Source organism: Symphodus melops, assembly GCF_947650265.1.
Source record: "Symphodus melops genome assembly, chromosome: 19".
Lineage (NCBI taxonomy): Eukaryota > Metazoa > Chordata > Actinopteri > Labriformes > Labridae > Symphodus > Symphodus melops.
In genome coordinates this window covers 15,498,505-15,517,520 of record NC_136709.1, presented here as the reverse complement: position 1 = coordinate 15,517,520, position 19,016 = coordinate 15,498,505, and the positions used below count along the sequence as shown (strand labels likewise).

At 43.5% G+C, this 19,016-nt stretch overlaps 1 protein-coding gene across 1 annotated transcript in view; it reads left to right on the top strand.

The window, feature by feature from the left end:
- Nucleotides 1-19,016, top strand: part of sash1b (SAM and SH3 domain containing 1b) — a 39,338-nt gene that overhangs the window by 17,492 nt on the left and 2,830 nt on the right. Inside the window, exons 2-16 of the mRNA XM_079369944.1 lie at nucleotides 10,179-10,307; nucleotides 11,215-11,265; nucleotides 11,634-11,683; nucleotides 13,450-13,490; nucleotides 13,841-13,927; nucleotides 14,030-14,142; nucleotides 14,383-14,484; nucleotides 15,513-15,645; nucleotides 16,241-16,632; nucleotides 17,085-17,159; nucleotides 17,255-17,395; nucleotides 17,469-17,601; nucleotides 17,887-18,056; nucleotides 18,141-18,347; nucleotides 18,537-18,687. Of these exons, the coding sequence (XP_079226070.1) occupies nucleotides 10,179-10,307; nucleotides 11,215-11,265; nucleotides 11,634-11,683; nucleotides 13,450-13,490; nucleotides 13,841-13,927; nucleotides 14,030-14,142; nucleotides 14,383-14,484; nucleotides 15,513-15,645; nucleotides 16,241-16,632; nucleotides 17,085-17,159; nucleotides 17,255-17,395; nucleotides 17,469-17,601; nucleotides 17,887-18,056; nucleotides 18,141-18,347; nucleotides 18,537-18,687 (1,975 nt within the window). The remainder of the gene's footprint in view (nucleotides 1-10,178; nucleotides 10,308-11,214; nucleotides 11,266-11,633; nucleotides 11,684-13,449; nucleotides 13,491-13,840; nucleotides 13,928-14,029; nucleotides 14,143-14,382; nucleotides 14,485-15,512; nucleotides 15,646-16,240; nucleotides 16,633-17,084; nucleotides 17,160-17,254; nucleotides 17,396-17,468; nucleotides 17,602-17,886; nucleotides 18,057-18,140; nucleotides 18,348-18,536; nucleotides 18,688-19,016) is intronic.

The window sequence follows — 19,016 nt, the reverse complement described above, 5'->3', positions numbered from 1 at the left end:
ATGTGTTTTCAGACCACAGGAACTTTTTCATAGTTCTAGGACCGGTCATAATCCTCCATGTTTTTTTATTGGTTCCTCACTTCAGGAGCTCTGAACTATTTGACTTCCTAGAAAGCCGTTGAGAGGAACGTTTCTAGCTCCTGCTTTAGAGTCGGTACCACGGTGGTGCGAATGTAGACAAAAATCAAGTTCCAAGTGGTGTGCAGTTCAAGGTGGAAAGTTCCTGTTTAAAAAATAAAAATAAAAAGTCCCCAGAACTGTTTGGCTCTGTTATTTTCTTGCACCTGTCTGTGATTAACTTTTTAAATGTGCTTTATTAGGAAAACGTGAACTGGACTTTACTTTCTAAAATGTTTCTCGTTAAAATATTTTCAATAAGAAACATTTTAAATTCTGAAGTGGCCTTGATTTTCAAACACAAAACTATGTCGGCTAAAAACCTTTTCTCGTAGTCTTTAACACATCGTTAAATAAGGGTTTCAGGAAATGATAGGCTCCTGACTGTTCCTGCCTGTTCTGTGGTATTGGAGTCACAACCTACCACCATGGACTCGCTGTGTCATCACCACCTTCTTATTCTGTCTCATTTCTTCCTCACCTTGTTGTGGCCTTTGTTTAGCCCCTGAAATCTTTTATTTATGAAACCCCAGACTCCAACAGCATGTATCTTTTATATCGTCATCATTTAGAACTCTAAGAACGGGATTTACGACAGTTCAAGGCCTCTTTTCATGCATCATCAAGCTAACGCAGGCGTTCATCTGTAGCCCAATGTGGCCAGCAGAATGGGTGACATTAAAAGGCATACAGTCTGGGCCTGAGGAAAAGGAGATAAAGTAAAACAAAGAAGAGAAAAGTGGGACATAAAAGATGAGAAAAGCTAAAGTTCTGAACACTGAGATGAGAAGGTTTCGCTGATGTGGTAATTTTAATGGGCAGCCTGCCGTGATAAAAGGCTGGACTGTGAGGTCAAGATCTCAATTTAGAAAACGATCCATGGGCCATTGAAGCTTGAAATGCCTCCGAGAGGGCGAGGACTGGATTTAGATGAGCATTCAGCCACAACTTGTCAACTGCACACTGGTGTGATTCCCCTTGAGGTGATTCAGGGTTGCTTAATATCGTATGCGGTATTACCACACCACCTTTTTTTTTAATATTTAACACATTTTTCTTGTGAATCAGAGCCCACTCATTACATTAGTATCTGGCCCGCAAGATTATTTAGATGTGTGACTTTTATGTCTCGTATTGTTTCTCAACAATAACACAGTGATGATCAGTGATAGACACAAACATTCCTGCGGTGAATGGGAGCGGCGCAGCACATTGGACTTCCCCCCCCGGTGCTGAAACATCGTCATGGCAGCCACAGTCAACACCAGCATCTCCTCCTCTTTAGCCTCAAAAAAAAAAAAAAGAATAAATAACATGAGGCGGGGTGAAGTGACTTCAGGTTCAGTTGTGACTATGCTGCGCACTTGTTCGTTGTATCATGGTCGTTTGTGGAAATGGATCCACAGAAGTGAAGAGATGCTTGAAGTGTCAGTGGGACTGATGATAGATAATCTACTGATTGGTTTGGTTTTTAACACAGCTTACTAAGAACGCCACAGTGGAAGCACTTTTCATTAGTTTGTACATTGGTCATGCAGGAGGACTCATTATATCAGTTAAACTAGATTGACTCAGTACATTTGATAGAAACTTTACAGCCTACTGCAGGAAGAGAGGTTTATAGTGCATGAATTTAATCACTGAATTTTTTATTCCTGAGTGCTTCTGCTTGACTTAATATGGTTTAAGCATTCTGCATTATTAAAGTTTGTTTGATATTTTTTACAACATGGCTGCTCGGTTCCTCTAAATGCGAGTCGGGAAAAATCCTTGTTCAGCTTCCTCAGTCCGAGCTCAGACTCTGACTCGGACACAGAAATGTAGCGGGGCCATTAAGGCCTTCATGCTGGGTCTCTAAGAAACTCACTTAAAAGACGCGTCCGTTAATGGAAAAGCAACTGTGCCTTTTATTTGGAAACATATTTTTAATGGAATCGATTACACTAAATACCATTTAAAGGGAATGAGGACTGCAGAAGTATTTTTCTACTTACTGTTTACTATACATTTACCGCTCAGTGTGCCTTTTTTATTCATGATTAAGGCACATTGAAAAATGTGTCTGATGGTTTTAAAACACTCTGATCACATATTTGCATATTTAATCCACATGTCAGTTCTATGGACTTTATGTTTTGACGTTGTCCCTCCAAGGTGAGAACAGTGTCTGATACTACAGAAGCTGCAGTCACAACACTACAGCAGGCAGATCACACATCTCATCTGTCGTGTAAGAGATGTCAAACATTAAAGTGAACCCACTCGTGTTGAATGGGTCTTCAGGTTCATTATAGATCCTCATGCAATTCTCATGATGTCAGAGCATGCCTGGCTAGCTGCGGTTAGCCTCCATTAATGGATGTAGTTTCTGTAAGGTGGATGTCCTTGGAATGGAGAGGGAGGAGACGCAACAACTGAGAGCTCAGACGAGGCAAATTGAATTGGACAGGGGATGTTGTCATCAGGTCTGTTAGGGCGTACGTAGTTGTCAAAGGAGGCATGTGTGATCACTGAACACAGTCTGAACGTTTTAAAGTACATCATCCAAGTGTTACAGTTTGGTGAGAAACAGATTTCCCAGATGAGAGAGAGAGAGCTGGCAGAGGTACAAGCTCTGACTAGACACAGTGTTGTCAGAAACATCATAGAAAGAGCCAAGAAATGTCTCACTGTCTTTGAGCTCAGCCGTGGCTTCTGGATAATGCTCAAATACTGACAACAGTAAATCGCTCATTCTGCTTGGAATCCTTTCGCATGGTGCCATGGTCAGATATCTGGTGCGTTGCATTTACCTCAGAACTCACGGCTCGGAGCTGGGAATCACATCGCAACCGAGTTAGCTGAGTTCCAGCCTGCACGCCTGCAGGAGTCCCTCTGTTTTATGAGCTCAGAGCAGGCGATGACAACAAGACAACTTGTCCACAGATAGAACCTGCACGATGCCGTCGTTGAAGACTACATTGCAGCCATGTTGGATGTTAATCGGGCTACTGAAGGTCTGTGGACTTTCCAAATAAGCATCTCTGACTTCATGGGGCGTTCCTGATAACGTATCAAACTGGCGACCCTGAATTTTCGACCAATGAGATCGAATGGAGTGGACCATAGGTCTGGTCTGGTTTTTATTTTACAACTCTTTTCAATCACTCCTCTGCATGTTTTTCACATGCAGTATAATTTAATCCCATTTTAAAAGAGAAACGCCCTGAGGGTATTTTCTTTCCTGATTGCACCGATCCACTTGTTTTTCTCACCATTTTTGAATGACCTCATTCTGGGGGGGCCCCATGATCTTAAGTTGCATGATTGACAGCTGCCCTTGACTCCTGCGTTGCATCTCATGGGAGGATCAGTGGATGTTTTGGTCTTGTGAGGACTAAGCTGCAGCACTGAGACGATGTGAGCTGGAAGTCGCGTTTTAAGGGATCACGGTATAGTCACACGAGGGTAATTACTCCAGTAAGAGGGGGGGGGGGGCAGTTGAGATGATTTCAGCACCTCTGAATTAAACATGGTCCAAGGAACACTCACAATCCACAGGCTGCTTCACTGCCAGCCCAGAGCCATTCACAAAGCCACGAGGAACTGAGGACTACACGAGCTCTGTTTAGGTGTGAATTGAATTGAATTGAAAAAGGGAGGTCTGGGACTGGATTTGTTTTCAGCACCGCTGAATTAAACATGCTCCAAGGAATAGGAACAATCTGCCACTGCAAAAACACACTGCCATCCAGAGGGGATTTTAATACACACCCATTTTCCGTGTGTGCAGTTGAAGTGAAAATCAAAGGGGGATGATTCTCTTTTTGATCTTTGCTCTGCTGAATAAAACATGCTCAAAGAAACGGGGACAATCCTGAAGCTACACAGGGTGCTCGTGCTATAATAGCTCCAGCTGCATTAACAGAGGTGTGATTCATTTTAACGGCAGATAAAATGTGAGTTTCCTCGTTTTAAATCAAGGCTGTGTGTTTTCAACTAATGCGTGACATCCCTGATCAGATTTAGATTTCGTGCCGTAGACAAAAAGGTTTGTTTCCGTGACTCCCGTCTGCCCTTTTAATCTTCTTTTGAGTTTCCCCTTTGCATCCTTTTTTTTAATCCCGACTCTAGGCCGGTTACCCTGAGCGTCATGAATCTTTATTTATTGCTGCACGCGAGAAAACAAATATGTCGGGGTTTTTTTTGTTTTTTTCCCCAAATATCTCATTGAACGAGGCCTCCACGTATTTCATAACTCAAACAAAAAATCCTTTTCAACTAATCCTCACATTCAGAGCCAATATCAGTGAAACTTAACAGAGAAACTGTTTGTGGCTTTTCCCCTCATCAGCCGGTCAGAAAGAGATGATTAAAAAGTCTTTTTGTCTGTCAGAAGGGAGTGAGCACTGACGGGATGAAAAGGGGGGGAGCAGGGTGGGGGAATACCTGACCTCATTTAAGCTGTTCAAACATGACCAGGTACTCTATATTCAGTGGCCGTTTCTCTGACTGACAGTATGCATGTCACACTGCCAGCTGTCTCATCAGAACCTCATTTGGGACTTGTCAAAACCCACTTAGCACTCAGACGTGAACGCTTAAGATCCTCTGACTCACTGATCCCCTTATTCTCTTCAGGGGGCCCCGGGGCTGTTGATCCGGACTGGGCCCTTGGGTACTCTGGAAGTACAGTCACTCTGCTTCTTGCACACACACACTTCTTAGCTCGGTAACATATCAATGCAGTCAAATGAAACTGAGGATGAACACAGTGTTCAGACCTGCATGGGTTTGGAAATCTGTGTCCTGTTTCCGCTGGTGAAACATTTTAAGATTCATTTGAGGACATCAAAGATTTATTAGTGTCACGCTTTAAATATAAATAACATGATTAAATATACAGAGCGCTCCAAATCTCAAACAGCAACACATTCATTCAGAATAAACTTCATTGAGAAACGCGTTAAGAAAAAACTGATGTAAATTATTATTTATTTATTTTTTTTGCCAAAACAGACCAAAAATACTTCATTTAAAGAAAACCTTAAAATGTTGATCACCTTGTTATTGTGTTCATGATCCAGTTTAATAAGTTATAGACACGTACGTATTGTGATATGATGAGTGAAGCTGCATCACTTCTTCAAAACCAAAACACTTTGTTCTCAAATGTTGTTTAATTTGACACGGACTTTCCTGAATGTAGATGTTCAACAAATCAGAAATGAATAAACCTGACAGCACCACAACGTATACAAAAAGGGAAAAAAAAACATGAGTCCAGTTCAAAGTGAGTTGATACAGTATACTTTGAGTATAATTATAGCTGAAAGCTATAATTATACTTTCAAGCTTATTGTCCTTCAGCTTGACCTTCAAGCTTATTGTCATATTGTTTTTTCAACCTTTATTTAATCGGGAAGAAAAAAACTCAATGAGATCAAAAATCTCTTTTTTAAGAGTGTCCTGGACAAAACAAGCAGCAACACAAGTAACAGAGTTTCATACAGACAACGAGCAGCCGACAATACAAACACAGCTCTACATCCTTGTGCAGAAATCTGACAGGTTACACAGATATAAAAGTGTTCAGTTGAATTGTTCACACTCTTACATCCAATCATTCCTTCTCATTCTGCTGTTGTACTTTCAGAGGTTTTATAAATTGACCTTATACAAAACCTCATTTTAACAGACACTAACTCAACAAAGATTGAACAACATACTGCACACTAAAAGTGAACTTCAGCTCTGCTGTTGCTGCTATCTCAACCTGTGTGATAATGCTGATCACTTGGCTGAGCACAGAGGGAGCTCCCCGGGGGATCAAAGATCAGATGAGTGCTCACGCGCTCCAGGTTGGCACAGACAGAAATCAGGTGCCTTGATGCTGATAGGAAAGGAGCTGGCTGACAGGGCGGAGTGGCGTCTGTCTCCGTCTCCCCCCCCCCCTCTAGTGCCCCGATGTGACGAGCGCCGCGCCGCTGTGTAGCCAGGCGGAAAACTGCCCTTTCTGGCATGAGCTGCTTCAGCCCTTTGGCATCATGAGCAGAACGCAACACTCCGCCATCTCCACCATCCATCTGCAGCTCAGTTTAATCTGCAGCCCCCCTGCTGCACATCTGACACTGGTATTGTTACCTCCTGCTGCTCACTGCTCGGGAGTCAGAAGTCGCTCACTAAAGATGAAGATTAGAGAGAGTCGGGTCAAAGTGCACAATAATGCTGAGGGTTATATCTTCACATTTAATCTCACAGGCTGAGGCTGCAGGCAAACCAGGTCAGCACCCTGAGACTTAATGCTTAAGGACATGTAAAGATGCCTCTGTTGATATGTAGATGCAGGAAATCACTGCTTTCTAATTCTACTGTGAGCCTCAAATGGTTGCAAATTGACCTGAATATTTATGAGTTCATTAGTGCACAGAGAGTCTGACATCATTAAACTGATGAGTGGAAGTTTTATCAACAACAAATTACACACAGTACATTTAACGTTTGGTTTCCACATGTGTTTAATTGACTGGGATTTTCAGTTCGCTATCACTGCTCTCCGCTCTGTGTGTGGATGCTGCGTCACTAAGTCACTGAACAACACGCCGGCAATAGTTACTATTTGCTGCCATCTTCTGGTGCAGAGACGGTTGACTTAAAGCCTGGTAATATTCAGAAAATCTCTGCAAAGGTACTCTTCAATATTTGAATCTGCAGCATCATTCAGTTATGAGTAACAGATTTCGATCACTCAACGAGAGGTGGAGATGACGAGTATTCAAAAGGGTGAAGGCTTTTGTTTGCAAAGTATTGGACAGAGCTGAGATGCTTGGTTGAGTAGTGAAGACTGTTTGAGCTTGTTTCTGTTCATGTTCGATGAGGAAATATTTTACAGCTCCATAGATCTAAAGGAAGAATTACTCAAAGATGGATCACAGATTTTAAATGGAATATCCACAAAATGACCAAGATGCATAAACTCATGAAAAATCGTGCTAACGCTGACTCTACTCCAGATGTTCAGTTTTGAATAATCGGCCCCACAGAACCCAAAAAGTTAACCCACCTTTGGTTGCCTACAAAGATTCTCCATGAAATAATGAAGTTATAATGATGTAACCAATCAAATTAAAGTGCAAAGACGTTAAAAAAATCCAATGAGCTTTGTCCAATCCTCTCCTCTGACAGAACCCTCGCTCTCAGCAGAGGGAGACACATCTGACCTGCAGTTCACATTTCTTCGAAGGCCCCGACACATCGACTTGAAGCGGGCTGCAGACACAAACATGAAGGCTCACTCTCACACGCCAAGAGCTGCTGGTTTGTTTGAACATGTGAGTCACTCAGTCCCTGTGGGAGCGCAGCTGGAGAGAGTGGAGCGCCCCACCCAGCAGCGTCACATGTGGTTGCAACTCCCCCACCCCACCCCACAGCCAAACTCCCCCCCCCCCCCGATCTGTGCGTGCCGGACACCCCTCCCCTTCACCTCAGGATGTATTGTCCTCCACTCAGTGAGCGGAGTAAAGTTCCAGAGTGCCGTTGACTTACAGCACAGTTGAGGGAGTGAGGAGAAAGCAGTGCTGGCTTTACTGCGTGCAGCCTGATGCCTGTCTGTGGTGAGTGTATTTTTACGTTCGTACTGGAATGTGCTCCGATGGTTAAGCGCTGGTAGTTTCCTGTCGATTTCATTGAGAAGACTTCCACCAAAGAGCCTTGTTTCAATGGGCATTTCTGATGGCGTGCATCTTCTGTGTGAGGCTGTGAAATGGTTCAATAAAAAGCACAGACGAGTCGGTGCTTGTTCTGAAGAAACATCGAGGTTCAAAACTCTCTCAGCGACATTTGGTCCAGATAAAGATGTATTGATGCCGAAGCTGTAGGACGTGTTTAAAGAGGATTCCTCGAGACATTTTCAACATGAGATGCGTTTTCATAAATGATGTCAAATTGGATAAAGGCACACTTTGTTTTTACTGTTTACTGACGTGTTCATTATCAGCAGGGCTTCGTCACTCAGATGTTATATTCCTGACATTACATTTACTCCCTGAACTTTTCTCATTTGGGTCATAGAATGACATAGTTTTTTTTAATCCTCTTGACAATCACTGTATTGATTTCTTTAAGTCAAGATGATACTCCACAGTCTGTGGTGTTGAAGTGAGATAAAGTGATACTTTGTGACCCACAGTATCTGCTTGGGTCTGGTTGCTGAAATGCTGAGCCAGGACAGAGGAAGTGTAAAAACACTCACTAGACACTCGGGGCCCCGGGGGCACGCAGATCTTTTGTCTGCCTATGATATGCTCAGCTCGTGAGAAATGTGAGACCACACTCTTCTTTTCAGGCCCTCTGCGGTTGATGCCTCATGCTGCAATTTTGGCTTCGAGACCATTCATTTGGAGACACGGAGAAATATACAGCACGCTGGAATATTTTTCCTACTTTGCACGTATTTCGGGCTCGTCGGCGTTCGTCTGACTGAACTTTCAGCTCCGTTTGTTTTCTGTGCTTCAGTGTGTTTATGTTAACTGTAACCCGGGATGTATGCACGCACCGTCTCTAATAAGCACTCAGTGCCGTGCAATATCATGTGGCTGTGTCACAATAGGCTTGTTGATGTGGATCAGCGGCGGACCTTCTCAGACTCGTTTTCTTGACTGTATGAAAAGCAGCCAGATTTTCAGGCCTCTCTGGACCCGGGGGCACGTCGCTTACCAAATGAATGGCCCTCTTTTCTGGACAGTCGAGCCAGTCACAGTCTATCAGGCCACAAGACAAGTGAGCCCACAGTATTGCTTTTCACTGCGGAGGACTGTTTTCAGAGGGCACATTTGCATACCGTCAGGATACGACATGACTGAAGCCAAATAATAACCAAGTGTGAAACAGTTTATGGACGAGCAGGACGCTCATTCATCACACACGGATGACATCCGTCTATAGAGTCCTAACTCACCACCAGGTCTATGTCTACATACACTTAATATAACTCTTCATATATTTCATTAACATTGTAAAAGTCTTCATTGCTTTACACAGCATTAAAACATGGTTAAACATGTCGAGCATATTAATCAGAATCCATTCTTCCTGCAGGCTGCATGATGATACATGAAGGTCACGATGGCTTTCTACTCTTTGCTGTCTCTTTTTGTGGACTTAAAATGTCAGTGGCGATCTAAAAGTGACATTTCCACACTAAATGAGATCTCGTTGGTTGAGGTACAGACGGATTGATTTTACTGCTACTTAGATAATTCCTGCAGGAGGAGACTCAAACAAAGGAAGAGTTCATATTTGTGATCATCAGTTGGACAGAAATGTGGCACCTGGCTGTAGCCCAGCGGATTGTGTACAGAGGCCATGGTTCTCTCTCTCACTCTCTCTCTCTCTCTCTCTATCTATCTCTCTATATCTCTCTATCTCTCTCACTCTCTCTCTCTGTCTCTGTCTCTGTCTCTCTCTGTCTCTCTCTCTCTCTCTCTCTCTCTCTCTCTCTCTCTCTCTCTCTCTCTCTCTCTCTCTCTCTCTCTGTCTCTCTCTGTCTCTCTCTTTCTCTTTCTGGAAACCTGCCTTTTTAAAAAAAAAAAAAAAAAAGGTCCCAAAGGTCTCCATGTCCTCAAACTCAGCAAAAGTCTTCCAGTTGATTAATCTCTTTGGTGTCTTTGTGCATGCACATTTCTTTAAGTAGGACAATTGTAGGAAACAGAAATGGGTGACAAGAATCGACGGTGTGTCAGGACAAAGACTCATCTGGCTGAGTGATTCCTACTCCATGTGATTTACGGTACACTGAGCCGTGGCCTCTTAACTTGACCTCTGATGACTGTATGAGAGCGTAGAGAGAGTCGTAGCTACGTCACGGGGGTCGGGGGGGGGGGGGGGGTCAGAGGGGTCATCGAGCAGGAAGACATCAAGCTGCTGGAGTCAGAGGCAATCGCAAAGCTTGAAACAATGCCTTTCATCATGACAGTGTTTAGTGTTTGCTGCTGTTTGGCGTCTACTTGAACCTCTTCAGGGTGTCCTTCTCCTCTTTGGTCTGTGGTGATGTCTGTTTGAACGTCTCTCTTATCTCTTTTCAGGATGGCTCGGTGGGGAGCCTTGATGACCTGGTTCAGGAGTATTCACAGTATTACGGCACCTCCCTCAGCGACGTGTGTGAAAGGATGGAGGAGCTGCGGAAACGCAAAGTAGTGCAAGACGCAGAGATGGTAAAATGTCATTTCAATTCATTTCATTAAAGCTTAGACCTAAAACTACATCTCAGCTCACTGAGGGTTGGATGGAAAGATTGACACCAGCTTAGCATAAACAAATGAAAACAGGAGGGATCTGTTGGCCAAAATCTGAGCCTTACAGCACATTTTGTAAAGCACAGTTCAAGACCAGAGAGTGACAAAGTGTTATTACAAAAGGGTATAGTAGTAAATAGTAGTAAATGGTAAACAAAGCCAGTCTTAACAAATGTGTTTTAAGTTGTCTTTTAAAGAATAAACAGTGTCCACAACTCTTCGACCTTAAGGCAGAGAGTTCCCACGTGTCGGCGCTACGACCTCAAAAGCGCAGTCTGCAAACCGTGATCAGATTAAATAACATCCTTTTATCTTGTTCGTTTACCCAGCCTGACTGTTTTCAGTTTGTATGCTAAGCTAAGCTATCCCGCTGCTGGTTGTAGGTCCCGTTTTTTTTTTGTGATGGACACACATTGATGGTCACATTATTTTCACCTCATGCTTGCCGAATGAATGAGTGAATGATTTTGATTTTGGTTCTTTAAATCTGAAACTCGTCCTTTAACTTGCTCTGTTGTGTGCCTGTGTTATGATGACAATTTAAACATCAGAAGTATTTTCTCTAATCTGACATTGTAAACACTTTCAGATTTCGATTGATAAATTCTAACAGTTCACTTCTAGTCTTTTTTTTTTTTATTCTCACCACTTTTGGTGAATTTGAAAGAGGTTCAGACTCCTTTTCTCTGCTGTTGTAACCCGTGGCACAAACAGTAACTGTGAGCAGCTGTTAGACTCAGTCAACTGAATATTATATCTATTTCTGTGTTATGATGACACTATAATTTACTCCTCCACTTCCCCTGCCTGCCTGCGTGTGTTTCAGGGAAAGGTTGACTCAGTGGCCACATCAGTACTGCTCCGCTCTCAGATCCAGGTGAGTGTGTCAGACCCCCATGAGGAGGCCACTTCCTCTTCTGTGCGTCAGCAGAGCGACTGATAAGAGGCCGAGGAGCAAAACTAAAGAAGAGGACTTAAAAAAGTGATGCCTGAGTGATTCAGAGAGTCGGCCATGAGACGGACTTTAGATGTGAAGAAGAACATCCTGGTTATAAGCAGTGACTAATTAATCCTAACAATATTTCATTAAGAATATAACCTCTTACCTCTTTCTTAAAAATAGGAAATAATCCTTTTTTAATATAGTTCTCTGTTTCACACAAGAATGAAAGGTAAACGTAAAAGCTGATTGAAATTAAGAACAGTCTAAATATATTTAAATTCACTTGTTTTTATTTCTATTAGGAATCCCTTGGACTCAGCAGTACCACTTCCACTCCAGAGACGGAGAGAAGGTACACACATCTTTAATGTCTCTTTTTTTAACCTGTTAGCACAACTTCAACATTTCGCTGAGAAGTGAAATGGTTAAGGAGGGGAGGCAGTGTGTGGCACACTGAACAGAGTCACACCTGTAAATGCTAAGATGCCTGACATGGCTGAGACTGTCATTTCACTCCAGGTGATCCTGCAGTGTTTCGCCTTTCAGCATTGACTTTGACAGATCACAGCTTTTTTTTTTTTTTAATCTGACCTGCTTCTCTATTGTCTGTGTCACCCGGAGGACATCTTTCTCTCCTCTCCTTCCTCGTGCCCTCTAATCACATTTCTGAATCCTTTCTGTGTCACTTCTAAACTTCCTTCCTTCCCCCCATTGTTTGGATTTGAAGGATTTCACGGGTTACTCACATTTTGTCATTGGAAAGCTGAATGTGATAAAAAATAATGACTAAACAATAACATAATGGTTTGATTAAGACTGTTGAAGAGTCAAGACTTTAATATTCACAGCCCCAGACAGAAACGAGTCATACTTAACCTTTTTTTTTTTATGACACATCTATTCAGAAAAGGAGCCTTAACACTGCCCCCTAGTGGGACGAGTACAACTTGATGAAACATTTGTTTTACACACGCGTTTGGCTAAGTTTCACTTTTTAAATTATTTTCTGTTTTTCCCATTGAAAAAGAACCGATGCTAGAACGTCCCAGTGTTATGATGGTGCACTTAGTTTACCAGCTACAGAAGGACTATCCATTTATCGACTTTTCTATGCCTTCATATGAACTTTGTGTATCTTTGAATAAAGTCTACCAGCATCTTTAATCTTTTACCTGTTCTATGGTCCTGTAAAAAAAATACTTTTTTTTGTTGTTCCTATTTTATTTGTGCTTTTTTGGCCTTTTATTGTAGAGACAGGACAGTGGATAGTCTGAAACCAGGGAGGGAGAGACAGTGGGAATGGACTATGTCTTTTATAAAAAATCAGCTTCTGTCAATTGTTGGGCGCGTTAACAACTTTAAGCTGCATCAAATATGAATATTTTAAATGTTTATATTAAAGAAGTGCATTTTACTCCAGGTTATAGGACCACCAGTGTCTCAGGAAAGAGATCCTGATCTCAATGGGTCAATTACCTGGCTAAATAAAAGTTCAGTAAAAAATAAACAACGTACATTTACTCATAAATGCAACAAGTGTCACACAGAGAGAGAGAGAGAGAGAGAGAGAGAGAGTTACAGATACAAACAGCTCAGAGAGATGAAGAGAGAGGGGGGGGGGGGGGGGGGGGCAGACCGATATAAACCACAAACAGCCCAGAGAGATATTGTGTGACAGACAGACAGAGAGAGACAGACAGAGAGAGAGTGAAAGTGTGCAGAGAATGCAGAGGCCACGTTAGCGCTGCTGCGGCTGCTAAAACCCTGACTGGACATGAAACAGGGATCTATTGTTCCTGTGATGGCCGGAGAGCGCTGACCTCTGTTCATCAGCCAAGAGCAGCAGCTCTCTCACATCAGTTTGGACTACTTTGATTTCCCTTCACTGGGATGGCAGTGTTATGAAAGACAGAACGCTTTTGTGACTCGCTCTCTTTTTTATTTTTTATTTTTTGAATCCGACGCAAGTCGCGGCGATAGACAGACATGTTTAGGGAGATGGTGGCGTAGCAGGGAAAATGAAGAAAATCTCTTTGGATAACAGGTACAGCTCTGTTCAGAGCTTCGATTCCTTATTGTGACTCTCAGAACAAAGTTAACCTTTGGTTTGATTTTCAGGTTTCTTGTGCACAAATCCAGCTCTGATGATGGGTCTGGAGGTATGTTGTCATTTATATGAATCTTTAATACATTCATTACATCATCTCTATTGAAATCAGGATCATGTTTATAACATGTAAAAGCATGTTTACAATTAACCAACTTTAACATCTTTACAAATATATATATTTGTGTATAAGTTGTTTGGGAGCTTTATTCTCACTTGTTAGTTTTATTTTGCTTATTTCATAGAATTGATTCTTTGAATCATAAATAAAACATTTCTTTGAGAACATGCATGGCTAAAACGACTCTAAAACATTGTTTTCCTATAATACGGAGGTTTATGTAGCATTTTAAGATGATGTTAGTTCTGCTCTAAATGAAACTGCATCGTTGTGTTGTCCAGGGAAATGGGATGGAAAGAGGAAGAGCAAGTCTTTTTGGCACAGTTTTCGAAAGTCGCAGAAGGGAGTGACGCGTCAGATTTCCAAAGGTTTGATACTCTTTAAAGCAAAAGAGCAGCCGACATGATGTGAACGTCCACAACGATAACTCCACATTTACACTGGCGGACATTTCTCCCTCTGACCTGCAGGTGACGATGTTGGTTTTGTGGCCAGTGAAATCACAATGAGTGATGAAGAGCGCATTCAGCTGATGATGATGGTGAAGGAGAACATGATCTCGATAGAAGAAGCCCTCGCACGGGTACGATCACAAAAATCCTGCATTTGATTGTTCTGATAAATATTCAGATGAACATCTGATACATGTGGAGAACAAGAGGAAAGAAATGTGTGAGGTTCAAAGCATGTTGAACTTTGTGAAAATAAAAACATTCAGATGGGAAGACGTTCATGTTTTCAGCGCTTCATTGTTTAATAGTAGCCCGTAGTTTAATGTACTCTGGCTCTGTATTATCACTAACAGGGTTCTCTTTTGTTGCAGCTGAAGGAGTTTGAGGTACAGAACAGACAGACGTGCAGGTCATATCCGGCAGAGTGGACCGACCCCTCCGGTCCCACCACAAACGAATCATTCAACTGCAACGTACGTTTATCAGCTCCCACTCCGAGACCATCTTAGCTGCTTTTTGAAATACTGATTCTCAACCTCAGGCTCAGATCAATCAGTGCCAAGGCTGCTGAGCTGTTGACAGCCCCGTCTCCCCCCCCCACCCCCTCTATCCCAGCAACGAACCAGGGCCCCTCTAAAGCTCTGCAGCTCAGAGCCTTCTCCCTACTGCAGGGCACAGGGCGGACTTCTATTCATCGCTGTCAAAGCACTAACCCCCTATTGTGCTGCACTGAGCGGGCGGATTCAGCAGCGGGCTGTGTTATGCAGGGCACAGCTCTTTTATGCACGGGTGGGGTGATTAGGGGGCTCAGGTTCAGGGCACATTTTTCAGATTCATCTGGATGGCCTGACTGTTTCTTTTTGCTGCGTGTGTGTGTCACTTTCTCGTTTTACACCTCCCCTTGCTTTTTTTTTTTTTTTTTCGTTGTAGGCAATATTCTGAAATACAAGTGAACTTCAACATGAGAAACATCTGATCAGCTTTCACTTCGTGACTTGCTGGGTTATTGTGGGATGTCTGTTTTGGTCAACAGATGAAACCTGAGGTTATGCCCCAAGTGTTCACACTGCTCTTCTTCTGTGAACATCTGTCACATATCAACGTGATGGGGATTTCCAAGAAGCTGTGTTTTTATTTCCCACATACAGAAAGCCTCTTTTAATGTGTCGTGAAGCTGAGTCGGTGGAAGGGTTGTTTACATGAGCCTCACCGCCATCTCTGTGGTTACCCACCACATATTTATCATCAGACTACAAATAGATCCTGCAGCAGGTTCTCGTGAAATGACCTGTTGCATGAGCACAGCTTACAAACGTTTTTAGGAGACACTATAAGCTGAACACAACCGATATTTAATCGTGTGCACTGAATCTGTGTGTAAAGACGAAAGTGTGAAGGTTAATTTCGTCTCCTTTTCTATCCTAAACACTCGACCTCACAACTCTTCTCAGTCTATTGAGAACGTGACAGTGCTTTGATGCCGTCTGCTTTCTCCTATCAGCCTTGTGACCTGTCAGACAACGAACAAGAGGACCCTGTGACGTTCAGGAGACTCCACAAACTGGTCAACTCGACCCGGAAGGTGAAGAAGAAGCTAATCAGAATCGACGAGTCGAAGAAGCCGGGAGCAGACGGTACTGAAAACATTATCCAACTTCATTAAGAAGCCAATTAAGTTGCTATGTGACCCATCCTTGTTGATAGACTTTTGTCAAAACTTCAGATGGGGAAGATTTCCGGCCTTCTGTCAGAACACCTGATTTAGGGTTTAACCTGTTCTGCCCATTCTTAACCAAGCACACACTCAAAAACATACTGTGTACCTGGAACACCACAATGCCACATGTGACGCAGAGTCTAGACTTTTCCCCCTGTTTGGAGCTCCTGGAGCCGATCCCAGCTGCCATTGGTCTGAGAGGCAGGGTTACACCCTGGACTGTTCACCAGCCAATCACAGGGCGGACATATAGAGATGACAGCCACACTTACATCACACCTACGGGCAATTATAAAGTCACCTATTAACCTAACAAGCACATCTTTGAACTTTGGGAGGAATACATGTAAAACCCACGCAGAGAAAAAAAGATTCAAACCGGGAACAGTGCCAACCACTGCACCAAATATATCATTTTGTTTTATGTTACTCTGAACATCTTTGTAATGAAAAGCGTGACAAGTTAAAACCCCGACATGTAAAAAAGTATTTCCCCTCTTTGTTCCGTCCAGAGAGTTTCAACACAGACGCTTTTCTCGGCGGAGATGCTGCGACCTCCCTGTATTCAGGCGTGCACAAGAGGCCGGCTGTCTGCCCCGTGGACTCCCTGGCCTCAGCCCTGCAGGAGCAGCTCGCCTACGACAGGGACTGTGACAGTCTGACCACCTCGCCCTCCTCCAGCAGCCTGGACACCTGCAGCAGCCACAAGATCTTCGAGGCCTTCAGAGAATCTGCGGGCTGTCCGGTTCATCAGGAGACGGGCGCCGCAGGAGAGGTGAGGGAGGCGGGTGAGGGCAGTGGATCCTCCATCTGTGAAGCCGACGCTGAAGAACCCAAGATTGCTCGCTCTGTTACTGACGGTGAGCTCCGGCACCGAATCCTCAGCCCGCTCAGCAACCACGGGGTGAGTACAGAGGAGGCTTTGTTTAGACGTTCGTATTTGGGAAGTGGTTTATTTTTAAGCGACTGTTCTGAATGAATCAACGTTTCCCTCAGACAGTCGACTGTTTACTGTTGTCTCCTTCAACCTCTTTCAGGAGGCAGCAGTAAATAAATCATTTGGATAAGCTTTCTGCTTAGATAGGAGTTTGAGGTCGATGTGAACCCATCTCTCAGAAATCCACAATTCAGCTCACAGGAAGTTGTGTATGTTCTGAAATGTCCCCAGTTGTTACTAGAGATCCAGTGTCCTAATGATCGTTCACACTTTACTATCCTGTCCTGAGTTATATGTCTCCACAATTCTCCTCCAAATTCCACCACTAGGTCCATTTATATCTCCAGGATGTTTGTAGATGTTTAGTTTGTGTGCTTAATCTGAAACACTCATCTGTTTTGTTTTGTTTTTTTAAACAGAGAGCTTGTAGCTTTGGAGGATTTGACCTGACCAACCGCTTAGTGCACACAGTCAGCCCTGATCACGATAACGCTGTATGTAACTATCCTCCATCATCCAGTTCAGTTCAGTTTCAATTTAACACATTGTTTGAACCTTTTCTTACCAATTTTTTTTTTCTTATAACCAGAACAAAGATGGAGACTGTGGGAGCGATCTTACGAAGTCTCCGGCAACGTCTCGTATTTCCCTCGGCAAGAAAGTCAAATCTGTGCGAGAAACTATGAGAAAGCACATATCCAAGAGATACCACTGCTCTCTCTCTGAGCAGGTATGTGGCACTAGATTGTCAGTATGTCGATGTTGTTGTGAAGCACACGTAATGATTCTTTGCTCGTCCCCAGTCGAGCCCAGACCGCATCTCGAGCTGCCCTCACTCGCCTCACGCGGACTCGGACTCTTTGGAGAAACCCAAACTGAAGCTCGGAGGATCGGTGGAAAGCCTGAGGAGCTCCCTGAGCGGACAGAGCTCCATGAGTGAGTTTGTGTTTACGGTGTACATGAGACAGAGCTGGGTGTCCTTGTGAATATCTCTGTTTGTTTAAACTGAGCCTTGAAACACCAGATGTGGTGTTTTTTCAGAAAAGTGTTTCAAGGACATAAAATAGTCTGTACTTTGAGGTTTTTTATTGTTTTTGTCTGCACTGAAGTGTGTATTGTATCTGCCGCATGAAGACCTGCGTGGGTCTGTGATCGTTCGACAAAAACGTCTCTTCTACTTTGACTGAAGTGTCTCGTTTGTCTTTTTGGTGGTTTGTGTAGGTGGTCAGACTGTGGGCACCACTGACTCCTCCAACAGCAACAGAGAGAGCGTGAAGTCTGAGGACGGGGAGGAGGATGAGCTGCCGTACCGCGGACCCTTCTGTGGACGCGCTCTCGTTCACACCGACTTCACACCCAGCCCCTACGACACTGACTCCCTCAAGCTGAAGGTACGACCGCCTGATCCATCCGGGAGGGAAACAAACTCCGATCTCTCCTGGGGATCTACAGCTAAACCATCCGTTCTCTTGCAGAGTGGGGACGTCATTGATGTCATCAGTAAGCCTCCGATGGGGACATGGATGGGGATGCTCAATGGGAAAGTGGGCACCTTTAAGTTTATATATGTGGACGTCCTGAATGAAGAGGAGGTGAAACCCAAAAAGACACGCAGGAGGAGGAAGGCTCGGCAACCCAAACCCACCTCTGTACAGGAGCTCCTCGATCGCATCAACCTCAAAGTATGAACTCCGTACATGAACAGTATCTGTCACACTCAGCAGAGTTAGGAAAACTTCTCAATTCAAAATACTTGAAAGGAGTTTTGAACGCTCCAAAATGTTTCATGATCAAATGGTTTCCCTTTGTAGATTTCTGCTGATCACTTTGTGCATCTTTTTTTTTTTTTTTTTTCCCTCTCCTCTCCTCAGGAGCATCTTCCCACTTTCCTGTTTAACGGCTACGAGGATCTGGACACATTCAAACTGTTAGAGGAGGAGGACCTGGATGATCTGAACATCAGAGACCCCCAGCACAGAGCCGTGCTGCTCACTGCTGTGGAGCTGCTGCAAGAGTATGACGGTGGGTCAGCTGATCAGCTCAGGTTATATCTCACCAGAGTGCACACCGACGCAGCACTCCAGACTCACAGTCTTCTTAACTACGTGCAGACGCAGTTTCCAAATTCAGTGTTTTGTTTACAAGATTCAAATAAAGCCAATGAGGGGGAATAAAACACAAGTATTTTATGATGTAAGAACATTTGAATTACACTATTTTTAATTTTTAAACCTTTATCTTAATCATCAACATCCCATTAATTGGAATTGTCTGTTCTATCTAGCCTTGCTGTCTTGAAACACTTCATGCTCCTGCAGTTTGCTCATTGGGGGGGAAAAAAAAGTCACCTT